Source organism: Penicillium psychrofluorescens, assembly GCF_964197705.1.
Source record: "Penicillium psychrofluorescens genome assembly, chromosome: 2".
In the NCBI taxonomy this organism is placed as follows: Eukaryota; Fungi; Ascomycota; class Eurotiomycetes; order Eurotiales; family Aspergillaceae; genus Penicillium; species Penicillium psychrofluorescens.
In genome coordinates, this window is record NC_133440.1 from 133,037 (window position 1) to 151,894 (window position 18,858).

At 52.1% G+C, this 18,858-nt stretch overlaps 9 protein-coding genes across 9 annotated transcripts; 4 read left to right on the top strand and 5 right to left on the bottom strand.

The window, feature by feature from the left end:
- Positions 1–620: 620 nt before the first annotated feature.
- PFLUO_LOCUS2264 (uncharacterized protein) lies at positions 621–2,145 on the top strand (the record flags this gene model as incomplete). Its single annotated transcript, XM_073779386.1, has 2 exons — positions 621–924; positions 983–2,145. The coding sequence occupies 2 exons, from the start codon at positions 621–623 to the stop codon at positions 2,143–2,145; spliced, it is 1,467 nt and encodes a 488-aa protein (XP_073636346.1).
- A 2,766-nt stretch (positions 2,146–4,911) lies between these two features.
- On the bottom strand, positions 4,912–5,218 carry PFLUO_LOCUS2265 (uncharacterized protein; the record flags this gene model as incomplete). Its single annotated transcript, XM_073779387.1, has 1 exon — positions 4,912–5,218. A coding segment is annotated over one exon (307 nt), but the record flags the coding sequence as incomplete, so codon positions are not given.
- A 690-nt stretch (positions 5,219–5,908) lies between these two features.
- On the bottom strand, positions 5,909–7,919 carry PFLUO_LOCUS2266 (dihydroxy-acid dehydratase ilv3; the record flags this gene model as incomplete). Its single annotated transcript, XM_073779388.1, has 4 exons — positions 5,909–5,957; positions 6,016–6,334; positions 6,384–7,777; positions 7,849–7,919. 4 exons carry the CDS (start codon positions 7,917–7,919, stop codon positions 5,909–5,911), a joined length of 1,833 nt encoding a protein of 610 aa, XP_073636348.1.
- A 421-nt stretch (positions 7,920–8,340) lies between these two features.
- On the bottom strand, positions 8,341–10,443 carry PFLUO_LOCUS2267 (uncharacterized protein; the record flags this gene model as incomplete). Its single annotated transcript, XM_073779390.1, has 2 exons — positions 8,341–10,271; positions 10,335–10,443. The coding sequence occupies 2 exons, from the start codon at positions 10,441–10,443 to the stop codon at positions 8,341–8,343; spliced, it is 2,040 nt and encodes a 679-aa protein (XP_073636349.1).
- A 259-nt stretch (positions 10,444–10,702) lies between these two features.
- PFLUO_LOCUS2268 (uncharacterized protein) lies at positions 10,703–11,280 on the bottom strand (the record flags this gene model as incomplete). Its single annotated transcript, XM_073779391.1, has 3 exons — positions 10,703–10,780; positions 10,834–11,056; positions 11,117–11,280. The coding sequence occupies 3 exons, from the start codon at positions 11,278–11,280 to the stop codon at positions 10,703–10,705; spliced, it is 465 nt and encodes a 154-aa protein (XP_073636350.1).
- A 219-nt stretch (positions 11,281–11,499) lies between these two features.
- Positions 11,500–12,660, top strand: PFLUO_LOCUS2269 (uncharacterized protein; the record flags this gene model as incomplete). Its single annotated transcript, XM_073779392.1, has 1 exon — positions 11,500–12,660. One exon carries the CDS (start codon positions 11,500–11,502, stop codon positions 12,658–12,660), a length of 1,161 nt encoding a protein of 386 aa, XP_073636351.1.
- Positions 12,661–13,118: 458 nt separating this feature from the next.
- PFLUO_LOCUS2270 (uncharacterized protein) lies at positions 13,119–13,804 on the bottom strand (the record flags this gene model as incomplete). Its single annotated transcript, XM_073779393.1, has 2 exons — positions 13,119–13,370; positions 13,430–13,804. The coding sequence occupies 2 exons, from the start codon at positions 13,802–13,804 to the stop codon at positions 13,119–13,121; spliced, it is 627 nt and encodes a 208-aa protein (XP_073636352.1).
- A 351-nt stretch (positions 13,805–14,155) lies between these two features.
- Positions 14,156–15,697, top strand: PFLUO_LOCUS2271 (Carboxylic acid transporter; the record flags this gene model as incomplete). The annotated part of the gene is made up of 3 exons (XM_073779394.1): positions 14,156–14,308; positions 14,360–15,022; positions 15,083–15,697. The coding sequence occupies 3 exons, from the start codon at positions 14,156–14,158 to the stop codon at positions 15,695–15,697; spliced, it is 1,431 nt and encodes a 476-aa protein (XP_073636353.1).
- Positions 15,698–17,145: 1,448 nt separating this feature from the next.
- Positions 17,146–18,422, top strand: PFLUO_LOCUS2272 (uncharacterized protein; the record flags this gene model as incomplete). The annotated part of the gene is made up of 5 exons (XM_073779395.1): positions 17,146–17,163; positions 17,214–17,385; positions 17,443–17,548; positions 17,600–18,145; positions 18,206–18,422. 5 exons carry the CDS (start codon positions 17,146–17,148, stop codon positions 18,420–18,422), a joined length of 1,059 nt encoding a protein of 352 aa, XP_073636354.1.
- Positions 18,423–18,858: the final 436 nt, after the last annotated feature.

The window sequence follows — 18,858 nt, forward strand, 5'->3', positions numbered from 1 at the left end:
CCCCCCGGTATAGATCGACGCCGCTAGGCGAGATTGCGAGCCGGCTGGCCGCATCCATCACCCGTCTACTGTGCGATGTGCATCCCGCCTGGCTGCGATAATACATAGTGGCGCATATGCCATGTTCATCAATTGCCCGAAAGATCCAGCCAGCCTATGTCACTCTCGAGCCCGATTTTGGGGCAAGGTAACCAATGCTTCGCTTCTGCGTGTCTGGCAAGCTTGTGCCGTCGCGCCGCGCACTTGATTGCATCTACTCTCGTGGGAAACAGAAGTGACAGTCCACGTGCAAATGGATATCATTCTCGACCTGGCACTTGATTCCTGAGAATCCCGCACATTTTTTTTGGTCGGGTTGATTTCTCCGATGGGCTTGTTTACCGGTGCGACCGCTCGAACCCGTGTCGCATCCCCTATTGGCGCGTTTCAAAAGGGATCCTCGAGTCAGAAAGGCCTTATATGTAGCTCTCCCGGTCGTGCCTCGTGTTCTCCTTTTGACAGTCGGATCGGCTCTTCGCAACCCCTCGGCCCCCTCACCCTTCGTCTGATCAAAGGGCTACGATCCATTACCAGTAGCCCCTGCCGGCAAGTCGCATCTGCACCTTGCCTAACCAACAAGCATGAATTTCATTCGCACTATTCTTCTCGCGCTGGGGGCGGCGCCAGCAGCCCGGGCAGCTGGTGGTGATGGCTTACAGTCGTGTCTGAACTCCGCAGTGACTGGAAGCGGCAGTGTCGCTTTCCCCAGCGACCCGTTGTACCAGATATCGGATGTGAGCCCCTACAACCTGAATATTGCGGTGACCCCAGCTGCTGTGGCCTTCCCTACTTCATCAGCGCAGGTTGCTGCCATTGTGAAGTGTGCCGCAGACCGTGGATACCATGTTCAGGCCAAGAGCGGTGGTCATAGCTATGGAAACTATGGTATGCTGGAGAGTGTGCATGATTAGTTTGACGATAAACTGACAAAATCTTGCAATAGGCCTCGGTGGAACGGACGGAGCGATTGTTGTCGACCTCAAAAACATTCAACAGTTTTCCATGGATAATACTACATGGCATGCGATCATTGGAGCCGGTACTCTGCTGGGGGATGTGACGCAGCGTCTTTCTGCTGCTGGAAGACGCGCTATGTCGCATGGAACTTGTCCACAAGTTGGTTCGGGCGGACACTTTACAATCGGCGGGTTGGGGCCTACCTCGCGACAGTTTGGCGCGGCTCTGGACCACATTATCGGGGTTGAGGTGGTACTGGCCAACTCGAGCGTTGTGTGGGCCTCCGAAACCGAACACGAAGATGTTTTCTGGGCCATTAAAGGTGCTGCGTCTGGGTTTGGAATTGTCACAGCATTCAAGGTCCGGACTGAGCCCCAGCCCGGCACTGCCGTGGAATACACCTATTCCTTGGACATTGGCACCGCAGAGATGCGCGCCACCCTATTCAAGCAGTGGCAAGCCTACATGTCCAATCCAGATCTGACCTGGAAGTTGGCGTCTACGCTCACTTTGCTTGAGGAAACCCTGATCATTACGGGTACTTTCTTTGGGACTATGGAGGAATTTGACAAGCTGGGTATTGACGACCAGTTCCCTGGTGCCAATGGCAGTGCCGTCGTCATTGAGAACTGGCTGGGTCTGGTCGCCTCCTGGGGCGAAGACGCAGCTCTGGAGCTAGGCGGCGGTATCCCATCGAACTTCTACGCCAAGTCGAACTCGTGGACGAAAGAAACCTTGATGTCGGACGAGACGATCGATAAGCTCTTCGATTACATTGAGAGTGCAGACAAAGGCACCCTTGTTTGGTTCCTGCTGTTTGATTTCCAAGGTGGTTTCACCAATACCATTCCCACCCATGCGACTTCGTACGCACATCGCGATGTCCTCTTCTGGCTGCAGTCGTATAGCATCAACCTGCTGGGATCCGTCACGCAGACTCAAATCGACTTCCTTGAAAATGTCAATACGCTTGTCAGCACCGACGGCGCTCCCTATGCCGCCTATCCAGGCTACGTTGATCCTCTCATGCCCAACGGACCTGAGGCGTACTGGGGCACCAACTTGGAGCGACTGCGCCAGATCAAGGCTGAGATCGATCCAAACAATGTGTTCCGCAACCCGCAGAGCCCTGCTCCGGCCTCTCAATAGATGTGGGTATGAATGGTTGCCTCCTTCTGAATAATTATGTAAATAGTACGTCCTTATAAGACGGCTAGTATATATATTCTAGGTATATATTAAATCTTACGGTCTGAACAATGGAACTGCCGAGGACAAGGCTCTACGTAGTGCGTCACAATCAACTGTCGCCCAGATCTCGTCTAATATATGAGTAGATTTAATAGGACTTGGTCGGTTGCCTCCGTCTTCACGTTATATCGCGAGAGATACACTAATATCAATTCGGTAAAGAGACCTATGGCAGGGGCCAACCCTTTTGTGGCCGTCCGGATTCCCTACATGTTTCCATCGGTTTTTCACCCACCAGGTAACGTGGACTGCTATCGAGGGAGCAATTGGCCTACATCTCGCCGTGGTCGTATTGATGGAGTATGTAATTGTGTCTTTATCCGATAACAGGAACTTACACCCCGACAACCAAAGTAGTATCTGAGACCCACGGCGAGATTTGGAGATGTCCGGCTAAATCATACATTTGTCGAACACATTAAATGGAGAGCCATATGCATCTATAATAAGCCATCCACGCATTATCAAATACTAAAATCTCAAACATGTTAATAATGTGTATTGCCTTCTCTGCAATCGCAAAAAGGGGTGACAGTTGAATAAAGTCGAGGGTTTTCCAGGATGCTTGAGATATATCGGACTCCAACTCAAACATATTATGTTCATGACCCTGGATCTCATTTTTATGCTCTCTGATGATGCGCCAAACTAGCCCAAATAAGGCGATGTTCACAGTTGCCTGCGTTAATCAATCACTGTTTATGATGTTTGTAAACTGATTCTGTGTGAGACTATAGAATAAACGTGTCTCACATGTTTCAAAGAACGAAAGGGGTTCAGCAAGAAACATTGGACATAGTATTGAATTTTTGCATGCGTTTTTTGTCTATTATACAATACACCAAATTCTAGCACTATATAAATCTCGGGAAGTTTTTCCACAATTCCAGGGAGGTATATCTAAAACAAATTCGACAAAGTTATTATTCTGAGGTCCGCCGGTTCCCAAACCACATATGTGCAATCAACATTTCTACACCTATGCCCTCTGTGATCATAGCTACCGCGGACATCGAGAACTGTGTAGTGAAGCAGGCCTGCCTCTGCACCTACGTCAAAAATGTTCTGGATTTATGAAGGGATTCCTACCGCGAAAAAGTGCACAGAATGAGTGGAGCGATGAGAGGCCTGGAATGTGTCATGAATGTTCTCTGGCTTTGAATGTTGAAAAGGATGCTTGGTTTCGTGTGAGACAACAACCGTCACATGGAAAGTAGATCTTCTTAGAACGACGTTTTCCAGATTGCTATCTGAATTTTGAATGAAAATTTTTCAAAGCTATTAAAGTCAAGTTTAAGAGTATTTGGTCTTGAAAGTCCCAAGATCAATTCTTTTCAGTAACCCACAATGGCGGCCTGCCATGCCACTTGTTTTAGGTCAAGAACTATGTATCCCAAAATATGATCCACAAATCCAGATCATCTTTCTCTCCAGACACCTCCAGCGAGTATCTCAATCCTGCGAGCATAGAGATCCATCATATGCATTACGGGGTCTCCAAAGACCACTCCTCGCAGCTGAGCGTCATTGATCACACACGCTTCAAAAAGCTCGCGACGCGGCAGAGGAGGTGGGCCGCCTGATTTTCGAGCTGGTGCAATTACAGAAGGGCTATTCAACGGTCCTCGGTCACGAAGTAGGACGAGTTGGCCTGCATTGGATAAAATGGCGAGAGGAACGCGCCAGTGATTTGATGCCGGGACAGTCTTGTTATCACTGGGTCGATAGATTGTTAGCCTTGGAGCAGGCGTAACGTACAAATCCAGCAAGGAGACAATGTACGCCTTATCAGCACGAGTCACAGGGTCCCCCTCATTAATAACGGAGAGGAACAAAGATCTCGATTTGGGGAAATCTGGCGAGTTTCGTTGTTGTAGCGGGCGAATAGATATAGGTGGTGCTCCGAAGGTGACACAATGAACAGATCTGAAGCAACCTCGGAGATAAGTGAGGTCAGATTGCACCATCGGAGATTCAGATAAAAGATGCAGATATAACAGGCTGGCCACGGCTCCGCCAGCGGAGTGACCAGTGATAAGAAGCGAGTAGGACATGCGAGAAGGGTCTTCAGCTAGAAGAGCACGCAGGCGTGCCGCGATGGGACCAGCCATTTTGCGCGCCACAGATAAGAATCCAGCATGACAATAGTTGGAGACATCATCGAGAAACCCAGCAGGGGAGGTTGGCGCCGTGTGGAAGTTGACAGCCCAGTCAAGGAAGCTCTGTGTGCCACGAATGGCGAAGACGATCGTGTTCAGATCGTCAACTGGCAGAGACTTGATGACCATGGCTTTGGTACCCTGGCGCCAGTCGGCATCAACATAGGCATGTCGCTCTCCGCCCATAGGCCTGTCGTATACGCGACGCGAGTACTGGGCAGCGAGGCGGAGTAGAGGGTAGGTTGGTATAGATCTCAATCAGATATTAGCTTGGTCGCTCGTGTTTATTTGAACAGACGTACAGCTTCAGCCGCGGAAGATTGGGTGGCATCCGCGAGTTTTCGTATAGATATACTTTGGAGAATGAATCCACTGATCCAGATCTGTTCGGCTTTTTGCATGACTTGTGGAAATTTCTTAAATCTGTACGAAATGGAAGCGAGCATCCGGCAACTGGACTTTTGAATCAATAGCTGGTTGACCTCGTTGGGTATACTTGACTTACGGAGATCCCTTTCCCTACCACTGAAGGAGCCCATATCGATCGATGTGATGACCTCGTCCAACACCCGAGATGGGGTATCCCGCACATTCACGCCATCCCCGATGCTTCGATGAATCAAATGGTCGAGGTCCAATATTGTGGCATTGGCTTTTTCAATGGCGTGGCCTAGAATACCAGATATCGGATGATTGAAGGTAGAGTTAGTCCATTTGGTCAGACCAGATAGCGACGTTGGCAGGATAGCCGGTTGAATGCTAGCAGTGGGTAGAACTAGAGGTGCCGATACTTGTGGAGGTAGTTGAGCCATAGAAGCTGCTATTATCTGACCACGGTCTCGGTATGGATGAGATGGCACTATGTGTGAGGCCCATGGAAGGACATCGACAGAGTGAGGACCAGTCGGAGCCGCGTGGATTCGTCTTCTTTGCAAATCATCGTACTTTTTGCCTAGGTCTAGCGCAGACTGCTCTGAGCTGTACGTCCGCCTCGAGCGTTTTGACAGCCCGAAGACCATTATAGAGCGACTGGGCGAAGACAGGAGATGATTCTGATGTGAGCAGAGTTAACCTCTGTGATGTTGGTCCATCTCAGCGCCACTGCGCTCAGCTCGGTTGTATCAGCCAGATACGAGACCCTGGAGCTGTCGCTGATTTGTAGATTCTGGGCCGCGAGACCACCGCCACAACGCTGGATGGCGACAGGTCAAAGCGCAGCACCGCCTCAGCAGTGAGCAAATCGGAGGTCCCATGGCGGTGATCGACAATCTGATGCTCGATTTTGGAATGCTTAAGGTGGGAATGGACAATGAACGGATTCAAAATACGCTCTTCAGGTGGGATTCCTCTTTAAGGGATAGCAAAAGTATGGGCTGAACAGAATAAATCCTTTCCTATAGCCTGTTGGAAAGTTTTGATATCATACAGCACAGGCCCGAATAGATACATCGCTTTTTGCCCTAGTCAACGCCCGGGAAGACCTTTCAACCCTACGGTTCCATTTACTCTACAGCGTCGGTGATACAGCCTTGGCTGGCATCCTTGACATTTCTGTGACACATATCAGCACTTAGTCTCCTAATTGAAAAAAGGGACAGGGGAAACTGACCTGGCGTATTTGCCGAGGGTACCTCTCATAGTAAGACCGGTCTCAGGCAGCTTTCCGGCCGCCTTACGCGCCTCCCAGTCCTTCCGTCGCTCAGCAATCTCTGTCTCAGAAACTTCAAGGTCGAGAACGCGCTTCTCGGCGTCGATGGTAATGACATCGCCATCGTGGACCAGACCGATAGGGCCACCTACCGCAGCCTCAGGAACAATGTGACCGATCAGGAAACCGTGAGAACCGCCGGAGAAGCGGCCATCAGTGATCAAGGCACATGAGTTCCCCAGACCAGCGCCCATCAGGGCGGAGGAGGGCTTCAACATCTCTGCGGACTCTGTTAGTGACAGTTCAGGTGATGGCAGGATAGCACATACCAGGCATGCCGGGAGCACCCTTGGGACCAGTGTAGCGAATGACCACCACCGTCTTCTCCTCCTTCTTGATCTCGTTTCGTTCCAGCGCAGCGATGAAGTCATCCTCATCCTCGAAGACGCGGGCTTTGCCCGTGAACGCCATGCCCTCCTTACCAGTAATCTTGCCAACACTGCCACCCGGGGCCAGCGAGCCACGCAGAATCTGGATGTGACCAGTCTTCTTGATCGGGTTGGACAACGGGCGGATGATCTTCTGGTCCTCGGGGAAATCGGGATACTTCTCCAGGTTCTTTGCCATCGTCTCACCGGTGACGGTCATACCAGAGCCGTCAATCAGGCCCTCCTTGATTAAAAACTTGAGCAGCGCCGGTGTGCCACCAATGTGGAACAGGTCGGCCATGACATACTTACCAGAGGGCTTCAGGTCGGCAAGGAAGGGGATGCGGTCCGAGACGGCCTGGAAGTCATCGATGGTAAGTTTGATGCCCACAGAGTCGGCAATGGCAATCAAATGCAGCACAGCGTTGGTAGAGCCACCGGTGATATTGACAACGACCATCGCGTTCTCGAAAGCTTGACGCGTCAGGATATCGCGCGGGCGGATGTCCTCGGCCAGCAGCTTCTTGATCGCTCCACCAGCCGCCAGACATTCCAGGTACTTGGCCTGGGAATCGGCCGGGTTGGAAGACGATCCAGGCAAAGTCATACCCATAGTCTCGATAGCTGACGCCATGGTGTTGGCCGTGTACATACCACCACAGGCACCCTCGCCCGGACAGGCATGACGGATGACGTCAAAACGTTGTGGCTCGGAGATCTCGCCAGTGATGAATTGGCCGTATGCTTGGAAGGCCGAGATGATATCAATATCGGCATTGTCCTGGCTAGCAGCACAGCCGGGCTTGATAGTGCCACCGTAGACCATCAGACTCGGGCGATTGACACGGCCCATAGCCATCAGCACACCGGGCATGTTCTTGTCGCAGCCAGGGATGCTGATGTTGGCGTCGTACCACTGGCCGCCCATAACCGTCTCAACGGAGTCGGCGATCAGGTCTCGGCTCTGAAGCGAGAAGCGCATGCCCTTGGTGCCCATACTGATCGCGTCACTGACACCCACGGTGTTGAACTGGAAGCCGACCATACCGGAATTTTGCACACCCTCGCGCACCCGGTGGTTCAGTTCGAGTAAGTGCATGTTGCACGGATTTCCATTGAACCACACCGATGAGATTCCCACCTGTGCCTTGTTCATATCCTCTTCCGTGAGACCGACCGCGTACAGCATGGCCTGGGAGGCACCCTGGGACTTGGGCTGGGTGATATGTCGCGAGACCTTGTTGAGAGCCTTGTCGTCATTCTGATAGCGAGAGAGGGTCGTCGAGAGAGTCCGACTAGAGAAAGAGAGGGAGAAGAAAAAGTCAGTGGTCCTGTTGTCAAAGCTCAAGCTCTACCGGCGACTCACACTGTCGCGTTTGGTCGGGACAGGCTCCGGAAAGCCGCGGGCATCCGTGCCCGAGTCTGGGGCAATAGCATTGTGAAGATGTCGAGGTCGGAGGTGATTCACGCCAAAGACCAGAGGGAGCAGCACGAGATGACAATGCCGGATGGTTGCCGGGAATAATAATGCTGAGGGGAGGAAAAGCCGGGGTCCACAGAAAAAGCGGCGGCCGGAGTTGGTATGCTTGTCCCCGGGCCCACCGGCTGCCGCCCCAATCCCAGGCGGGCGGTTGTCAGCACAAATTACGCATGATTAGTTATTCTTGTGCACAGTGAGATGTCTGGAGATTCTGATAAATATTATTTTGCCAGTGTCTACAGGACGAGTACCTAAGAGATTGTTGGTGATGCCTCAGGCATAGTCAAGGGGGCGCTGGTGCGCTTGCCCTAACTTGTTTTGTGCAGGGCTGTACTGCTCCTTGAATTGTTTCTACGGATGGGACATGTATAGATTGTTCTATACTGCATAATCATCCGCGTTGAACATGCCATCATGGAAGCTGATGATACGATCCATGTCCATAAACTTGGGATCGAGAATCATCTGCGATATCATATTCAGATCACCAGTGCCAGCCTCGTACGTTGAATCATGGCCCAGAATCGGACCATTCGGCACACTGTGCATGCTCTGCAAGATATCTGGCACCGCATTCTGCACCGGTGGCTGTTCCAAGTCCGATACTTCAGCGGTATATCCAGATGGATCTATACAGTAAAGCTCCTCCTTGACGCAGCGGGACTGTAGATCTCGCAGCTTCTGCGCATACCGTCCTGCCAGGTCCGAAGGGAGGTGGCCCTCGTCATACCCTCTCCACAGCCTCGACATCTTGTCTAAGCTTTCCACGAGAGATGGGAACTCAGGCGCCAGGGCTGCCGGTGGATAATATTGCCAATGGATCAGAAGAGCCCGGGCAGCAATAAACAAGCAAAATGCCAACAGGTTCGCCACGGGGAGACTCGCAGGCAGCGTCTTGAGGTAGTTTCGGGCGATCGCTGCAACCTCGACCGCCGCGGCCGAACAGGTATGCGCACTACAGGTGCTGGGCAAACGGGCCGCAAAGGCCCAGCTCGGAGCGGGAAATGCGATGGGCTGGTGCAACAGGATGATGGAGGTATTGTGCGAGACGTGAGCGAGGGTCAGATTAGGATCCATACGGCTGTCCTGGCGAGCCATATCCGCCTTCCATTTCTGCGGAAGCAGCATCTTCCAGTGGATTAGGCGCAGGTCCAGCTCCTTGAAGCGGGTGAGCCAGCTGCCCAACTCATGCTGGTCGCGCATGTCGACCCGTTGCTGCAAAAAGTAGGTCGTAACTTGGCTGAGCGACTCCGTCGCTTCCATACAGTACGCAAAAGCGCCCACCGTCGTCATGTTGATCGTGGGCGAGGGCTGGTTCGGCGAGTGGCTGGATTCTGCCGGACTGGTGCCTTTGTTGATATGATGGTTGTTGTCGTTGCTGGTATACTGAGACGGGAGAAAGGCGATGGGATTCCCGATTCGCCCGGCCGACTTATCCCAAATGTTGAAATATGGAGTCACCACTGGCTCGTCCTGCCACCACAGGCCGATATCACAAGGCAGACGGCGACACACGTCGTCTGAGGTTAAGCTCGTGTTCCAGCCCGTGGTGATGGAGCAGAAGCGGTCCAAACTGAAGATGTTCCAAAACACCCGTCGCTGCTCCTCGCGCTCGATCCAAGCCTCCCCCGGCAAGGGCGGCAGCGAGACAAACGGCCGAGAGAGAGACGCTCGGTCTGGGGTACCCTGCTCGTCCTGCCCGTCCTGCTCGACGGTCAGTTGAAGATACTCGGCGGTGCGCGTCAAGGAGCCGATGATGGCCCACGCACGCATCGCCTCCCCATTTCCGATATCGTTGAACGCTATGATAGTCAGGGCTTGCAGGCTCTCAATGACCAGCGCGCTCATGGCCGTCGACATGACCCAGCTGCGCGTCTGTTCCCGCTCGGCCGGCGTGGGGAGCGGCCCGGGGATGCACGTCGGGTCGACATATCGTGTGGCGGCCACGACCATCGCGTGGAGGATGACTAGGAGCTTCGGACGCGTGGCCGGGTCGGCCAGACGCCGGTCGAAGCGGGCCTGCTGCAGCATGGGGATCCACGGGTGCAGATGTGAGAAGTACGCTTCGATGATGGCCTGTAGGATCGGTTCCGGCGGCAGGGAGGGTTTACCCGGGTATTGGGGGACCAGTGTAGAAGCATCATCGTCAATCCGACGGCGTTTGTGAGGCGAGCCGGTGACAAAATGGGCGGATTCATTGAGCCGGTGCAGCTCTCTGGCCAGACGGACAATATCGTGTGGTTCTTGAGGCTTGAGAGCATTGCTGGGTTCGGATGACTTCAGTTCTTCGATGGATTTCTCCAGACCGTCTATAGATTACAAGTGAGTAATAGAAGGACTAGATGATTATCGAGGGGTGATAATGAAGATACCCAACCGCCGATGAATGGTCTCAATGACCCCCGGTCGCATGCCCGGCTTGCATTTCTCCCCCTTGTACTCGCACTCGGTCCCTGTCAGTCCGTCAACATTGAAGACCATTACTTCTCATGGTCAGTCCTACCGGTTCTCCTACATTGGCTGCAGGCGGGCAGCTCGCGGGAACACCGCAGTTTGCGTCTCCTACAGCAGTTGCAGGCAAGCACCGACTCCACTGGTGCATCCATTATGGTTATTGTGTTCGTTACTCGGGGTAAGTCTCGGGGCAAAAGACCCGGCAATAAGTACGCTATCTGATTTCCCCGCATCGGAGGGATCCCCGCCATACATTGTACTGGTTGGATAGTAATAGATAAAAACATTATTCTCGCTTTCTCTCCGGAAACTTCTTGACCACATGTTCAATGGCGTATTGGTACCCGGCGGCACCACAACCGACCTAGCAGTAGGATGATGTGAGAACAATTCGACATTTCTTCTTGAAGAACTTACAATAATGGCCTTGGCCTTGTCGGAAAAGTACGAGTGATGCCGCCACTCCTCCCGCGCATGGATGTTGGCGACATGTAGCTCAATAAACGGGATCGAGACGGCGAGTAGTGCATCCCGGATGGCCACCGACGTGTGCGTAAAACCACCAGGGTTGATTACGATCCCATCGGTCCCGTCTGTTCTCGCAGTTTGGATCTTGTCGACGAGGGCGCCTTCCCAGTTGCTAGGACAGCAGCCATTAACACCTCCTCGAGTCATACCGTAGGTAAATTCTCAGACGTACCTCTGATAAAAATCGACGTGAGCCCCCAGCTGCTCGGCCTGCTGCTTGCCCGCAGCCTCGACGTCCATTAGGGTCTCGTAGCCGTACAATTGGGGCTCGCGTGTGCCCAACAAGTTGAGATTGGGGCCATTGATGACCAGCACGGATTTCTTGCCGTCACGCATCCTGATATGTGAAGCGAATCAACTACTATAACTCACGCGTCTTGAATCAATCATTTAGCTACCGAGCTCGGTGTGTCCGTGTCCGGCAGATAGTCCGCGGCTCCGGTGAATGCTGGGGTCGGCCTAACAACACTCCATCATCAGGCGAGCCTGCTATATATCACCACGAATCGAAAGATAAATCTACCACTCGTTGGTCCGTGAAATAATACTCCCACCATGACTGTTAAAGTTCACAATGTGGGCATCATCATGAACGGCGTGACCGGCCGGATGGGCACCAACCAACACCTGATCCGTTCTATCTGCGCGATCCGCAACCAGGGCGGCATCCAGCTGGCTGACGGTGAGATCATCTTACCGGATCCAATTCTCGTGGGCCGCAGCGTCGTCAAACTGCGCAATCTAGGCGAAGCACACGGCGTATCCCGTTGGTCGACCGACCTAGACGCCTGCCTCGCTGACGACTACAACACCATTTACTTTGACGCGCAGACGACCGATCGCCGCGCCGAGTCCGTCCTCAAGGCCATCGCCGCTGGCAAACACATTTACTGCGAGAAACCCACCGCCGTCTCCTCGGCCGAGGCGTACACACTTTACTGCGCCGCCGAGGCTGCTGGCGTCAAGCACGGCGTTGTGCAGGACAAGCTCTGGCTGCCCGGGCTGGTGAAGCTGCGCACGTTAATTGATACCGGGTTCTTTGGCGAGATCCTTTCCGTCCGTGGCGAATTTGGCTACTGGGTCTTTGATGGGAAAGGGCCCGTCACGCCCCAACGGCCCAGCTGGAACTACCGCAAGGAGGACGGCGGGGGCATTATTACCGACATGCTCTGCCACTGGCAGTACGTGTTGACGAACCTGTTCGGGCCCATCCGCGCCTTGACCTGCACGGGGGCCACGCATGTCAAGGAACGCGTCGACGAGGAGGGCAAGCCGTATACCTGCACGGCCGACGACTCGGCATACGCAACCTTTGAGCTTGCCGGTGGAATTATGGCGCACTTCAACTCATCGTGGGCGGTGCGCGTACGGCGGGATGACCTACTGACGCTGCAGGTGGACGGCACCAAGGGCAGCGCCGTGGCGGGTCTGCGCGACTGCGTGGCGCAACATGAGAGTGCGACGCCGCGGCCAACGTGGAACCCGGATGTGGCCTCGGGCGTCCAGTATAGCGATGGCTGGACGCGCGTGCCAGACTACCAGGTGTGTGACAATGCTTTTAAGGTGCAGTGGGAGCTATTCCTGCGGCATGTCGTCAGGGATGAGCCGTGGGCCAACGGCCTGTTCGAGGGGGTCAAGGGCGTACAGTTGACGGAGCTGGGCATTCAAAGCTGGGAGAAGCGGGCGTGGGTCGACGTGCCAGAGTTGGATCGGTAGTTTTGTTACAGATGGAATGAGACGAATTAGATTATCATATATTGAGCCACTAGAAATACTTCCCTGTTGTTACTTCACTGGTTATGCATTCATGATATGATGATTTATACATATCGCACAGTGCGCTCATCTATTCAGATGACTTTTTATCGAAGTAGAAGATGACGAGACCTAGTAAGAAAGATAGAAATGCATCGCTTGAAGATACTCGGTCATCGCCCTAGGAACCCTCCATCCACGACAAGCACTGACCCCGTCACAAATTGGCTCGCCGCACTGGATAGGAACAGTGTCACCCCCGCAAAATCAGCTGGGTGGCCCCATCGACCGGCCGGACAGCGGGCGACGCGAGCTGCGTATTGCTCTGGATCGGAGCGGAGATCCGTGTTTCTATTCAATCACACCGTTAGACCCATGGTGTATTATTCAAATGGCCGTCTGACTATTGAGAGGTGCACTCACATGTCCGTGGCGATGGAGCCAGGGGCGATTGCGTTCACCTGGATATTATACCGGGCCCACTCATTGCTCAAAGACTTGGTCAACTGCGACACAGCCCCCTTGGATGCAGCATACGAGGCAACAATCTCACCGCCGATGAAACTATTCAAAGACGACACGTTGACAATTTTGCCGGACCGTCGAGGGATCATATGTCGCCCGGCGCCTTGACAGACGAGAAATAGCGCCTTGAGGTTGACATCAACTACCTGTTGGTCGGTCAGTATCGTTTATTTGTGTGTTCAGATCGAGTCAGGTATCGAATTACACTATCCCACTCTTGCTCGGTCACGTCTACTGACGGCTTCCGGTGCAACGTGCCTGCGCAGTTGATTAAAATATCGATCTGCCCGCCCATCACCTCCAGCGCTTTGGGGAATAACCCGCGCGCCTCATCCATGTTGCTGAGATTGCACTGGAGGAGCTCGGCTCGCACTCCTTTGGCGCGGATGGCGTCCGCGACGGTCGTATTGGTGACATCGTGCTGGGCGATACAGACCGAGCAGCCTGCGTCGGCCAAGGCGTGCGCCATGGCGGCCCCAATGCCTCGCGAGCCGCCTGTGACAAGGGCATGCTTGCCTTGAAGGCTGAAGAGGTTCATGGCGGAGACCAGGGGGGTCTCGGCGGCTGCTAGAGTGTCCATGCTGTTAGATTTGTGTAGAATCAAGAATGAATCATTAGCAAACCGGCTTATGCTTTCACGACAGTTCATCTTTTTCACACCGGATAGTCCGAGAATCTACCTCGCGCTCCTATTGGACCACCTCCGGGGTATTTGGGTTCCGGGAGTCGGTAGTGGGGGCCAGTCACTCGGCATTAGTCGTCCAGGAGAGATAGTCCGAAACCAAGGTTGGTGCAAATGTGGTTAGATTCTATACTTCTAGACTTTTGGATAAGGGGGCTTTACCCCAGAATTCCCCGCAATAATGTCAGTTACTACTCGTCTCATATAGTCTTACAAATTCAGAATCGCACTGTTATTTCCACGTGCACAATGGATGAGATATCAGTTCAGATAGATGCGACGATGACCATCGGTCGCTATATGGTCACTCGCTTCACCACCTTGAAACCCCCGATGGACAAGGTCATCAACCCCGCCACTGCCCTGCGCATGCTGACAGCCTCGCAGTGGGCGAGCTTCATGGTTAGTCTTAATTCCAAGTTGAGTGTCTTTCATCTCTTGCTAATTAGGTAGTGCGCGTTCTGCGGCTGGGTCCTCCTCGATTCATTTGACTTCTTCATCGTGAGTCTGACCGTGACCGACCTGGCAGAGCAGTTCAACGAGAGCAGCTCTAACATCACCTGGGGCATCACGCTGGTACTCATGTTCCGCTCCGTGGGCGCGTTCATCTTTGGTGTCTGGTCGGACCGGTTCGGGCGCAAATGGCCGTTTGTGGCCAATTGCGGGTTGTTTATTGTGCTTGAGCTGGGTACGGGCTTCTGCAACACATACGCCGAGTTCCTTGCCTGTCGCGCAATGTTTGGCGTCGCCATGGGTGGCCTATACGGGAACACCGTGGCATCGGCTCTCGAGGACGTGCCGGATGAGGCCCGTGGAATCATGTCCGGCATCTTCCAGGCAGGATACCCCTTGGGGTATTTGCTTTCAACGGCCTTTGCGCGTGCCCTGGTCAACACCACTATGTCGGGCTGGCGATCCTTATTCTGGTTCAGTGCTGGCCCCCCTGTGCTGCTGATCATCTGGCGGTTGTGGCTACCAGAGACTCAAACCTTTCGTGAACGAGAAATGGTGAGCCCGCGGGGTGGTGGCTTCACGAGGGACTTTATCTTGGCCGTCAAGGATCACTGGCTAGTGCTCGTTTACATGGTCCTGCTCATGGCCGGATTTAATTACATGGTAGGTATCTCTGTATCGGATCAAGAAAGTCACTACTCTGACAGGTCATAACTCTTTCAGGCCCATGGATCTCAAGACTTCTACCCGACGATGCTCATCGACCAGTTCGGCTTTAGCGACAATGCCATGACCATCACTGAAGTGGTTGCAAATCTCGGTGCGGCATCCGGCGGCATTTGCATCGGCTACCTGTCCGAGCTGTTCGGCCGCCGGCTCTCCATAATAGTGTCGTGCGTCTGCGCGGGAGCCTTGCTGTATCCCTACACGTTCGTTACCGGGCTACAAGTCGCGGCAGTGGCCTTTTTTGTCCAATTCTTCATCCAGGGCGCATTCGGCGTCATTCCCACGCATCTAATGGAGTTGTCGCCGCCAGGCATCCGCACACTGGTCGTGGGGGCGACATATCAGCTTGGAAATCTCGCGTCCAGCCCCGCGGCAACCATTCAGTCGTCCGTGGGAGAGAGATATTTTCCACTAGTGTCCACAGCGGCCGGCGTGAAACGATATAATTATGCTCTTGTCATCTGTGTGTTCCTCGGTGCTTGTGCGGCCTTCGTGGTCATCGTGACCTTCTTGGGTCCCGAGAAAAAGGGCCGTCAGTTTGGCCTGACAGAGGTGGAGATAGAGGCGAAGTACCAAATGGACGAAAAGGCGATAGCCGAACACTTGGAATAAAAGCAGATGCCTTGCTTACGTGTACATACAGTTCCTCTCTCAGAGTAGTCTGTTCTGTTCAGTCTATTTCTCATTATATCATCTGATGTGGTCTTAATAAAATTGTCTCCGCTGACACGCCAACGTTATAACTACGCAGCTCGCCTACCGATTACGTTACAAAGGTTACTTATTTAGTTACTTAGTTAACTATCACCTTAACCTATTACTCATGTTCAACCAACACAGGCCTGTAATACTCCGTAAAAAATATTTCTTTGTACATAGCTAGCGTCTTGTCAATCAGGGGCAATTATGGCGGGTGTGGATCAACGTTTTGGGGGCAGCATGAAAAACATTAAGCACCCGTGCGATTATTCTGTGCAGTTCAGAGGCAGACGAAGAATCTTGCGTTGGGGCTATTTACGGCGTGGAGCTGGAAGCAAAGCTCTACTGTGTGCTGACAAGTCTATGAGAAGGATTATTATGGAAACGATGGTGATGCACTTAAGTTATAGCTCCACTTGAACGATCAATTAAGCATGGCATGTGCCTTTCGCTTGGCTTGTGTTTGGCCCAGAGAGTTTAACATGATGGTGGCGTTTATAGATCGAGACTTACGTATAACGCGGGCGGAAGGATTTGGGGTCCCTCATTTTTGCCCCTTTCTGGACCATGATGATTCGCTAAAATTGTTTTTGAACTACACGTGGATGGCCTTAATGGATGAAAAGTGATTATGATAATAGGGCTATTAAGTTTCCTTTCTGGGACATTACTAGTTCAACCAAAATAGTGTCAGCGGCAAAAGCTGTATCCAGACAGCTTGGGAAGATATAAGAAGCCACTTTCATCTCTGTAAAATAATTCACTCCAAATATCATACAAGACCTTTGTTTCTCTAGCCATAAATGTACGCCGAACCGGTTCTACTCCTGCTGCTCGCATGCTGCCAAGTTCCTGTACTGGCCCGTCCTCCGCATGTAAACAAAGCACGCGCAACTGGTGGTTCATCTGGCGACGGAACATTAGCGATATCATACCATGGCACACCAACAACTCCCGCTACTTTGACCCCAGAAGGTAGGACCAGCTTCTTGGTACTTGAGAAAACGTCTGATTAGGCCAATCTAGAGGTGTCTGCGGCCATGGCATCAGCTACCATTGCGCCACCGATTGTTTCATGGTACAAACTTGACTGCAAAGCACCGGCTGCTACGGATATTAACATGCCTGGTTACAAACGGTGGACCGCGATGGACACCACTGGCGCGTGGGGTGCTGCCAACGGCTACTGGCATAACAACGCAAGCAATGACAATTCATACTCCGAAGAGTTATCTTACTTTTTCAAAGGACCCAGCAACATAAACTGTGGTATATTGGCTGATAAAAATGGATGTGATGGGACTGGGTCCATTTCGTGCGATCAATGGAGTCATCCAGCGGGATACTTCATTCTTTCCTCAATGATGCTCCTTGAGGATGTAAGTTTTACCCTGCCAGACAATCACCCAGAAACTGAAAGATCGTATAGCACTTCCAAAATCAATACGATGCTATCTCTGATGCTCGTTCAGCGGTTACTGATCAAGTCCCGGACATTACGTCCACATTTTCTCCTTCCACGACTGATTCTACTTTCAAATTCACAATGGATATTGCGATGATGACATTGCTTGCATTCCTCGCACCCTGGTGGAATATATGTAGGTCAATGCATACTGCCTCTCGAGCCAAGTTTGAATTAACTGACCTTTTTACAGTTCTCAAAAGCGTGGTATCGAGCGATATTATAAGTACATTAAAGGATACCTTCAATGGAATTGTCGGTCAGACAGTCACTTTGTTGAAGGACGAATCCTCACTCGCGTATGTCAATGGCATCCTCACAAAGAGGGTTCTCAGCTAACGATACCACAGGGACCAAGTGCTTGGGAAAGAGAACAACGTCACTGGGCAAATCTACGAATTGACAGAAGCCTGGCAGAGTGCAGTTGATGGTACAGTGTCCAGTCTGTTCAATGGGTCTGACACGTCGATTGGAAGACTTGCCAATACCATTCAAGGTGGGGCCTTCCTTCAAGAAGGAACGTTTCCTTCCGCTTCGCAGAATGAGGACTTTATGAAAACTTCTCTCTATCAATTTCTGATTCCGGATGCTTGGTCAATATCTGACGAGGTGGTCTTCATCATGGACGGGGAAGTGGACTGCGTCGACAATGTCCTGCCGAGCACAGTGCCCGAGCTTGATAAGTATATTGACTCCGACAGCATCCCACTGGGCATTTGCATCTTCAATCATGCATACTATCTCGTTGCAACTGCTGGCATTCCCGCTGAAACCTGTGACGACGCAAATTTATACGGTGATTCCTGTAGTTTCAACGCATTTGTCACTCCATATGGGGCAACAGAACTCGACGGCACAAGCTGGGGTTCCCTGACTTGGCAGGACATGGTCAACAGGTGAGTAATGATTGATTAGCCGTCTTGTTACGAAGTGGTCTGACATTGATTGCGTTATAGCTCTGTCCAGTCATATGTCAACAACGACAATCAGAACGGGTGGTCTACTCCGGACCCTTCATCGTCTACGTTTATCTGGGATATGTGGGATAATGGTCCCTCCACGCCCGGTGTCTTCAACTTCTATATCTGCGGTGCAAGCGAGGCTTGGGACAACTGGGATGAGCATACCGTTACGAACTCTGATGTCAAATCTGCGCACTACCCATGCAACTAGGCTGAGAATTAGGTGCTTTAAACCAAGCACTTGTTCCAGGTACTGAAACGAAATCAGTTTTATTTGTTGAATAAACTGTCAAATGAATTAAAAGAAAATAAAAAACTAAAGAACCGATACTCACAGCTTGTTGATTCTATAAATCTTTCCGAGACAGCGCAGAATATGTTGATCACTGAGGAGCAATAGGAACCCAACGCCTGGTGGAAGGAGAGGAATAAGGGTTCATGTTCAACCTTGACTCAATCGGTGACCATATTGTGGGTTTGTGACTACTCTCTGAACTGAATGGGATATCAATTAGGGTTCATAGTGTCTAGCATAGGTGGTATGTGAGTAGGGTATAACAACAGAACAACAGAGAAAGCAAATCTAGCCAACAAAAAAAAAAAGAAAATCCGAATGCCGACATTCCCTTCAAAAATTAACAGTCCTG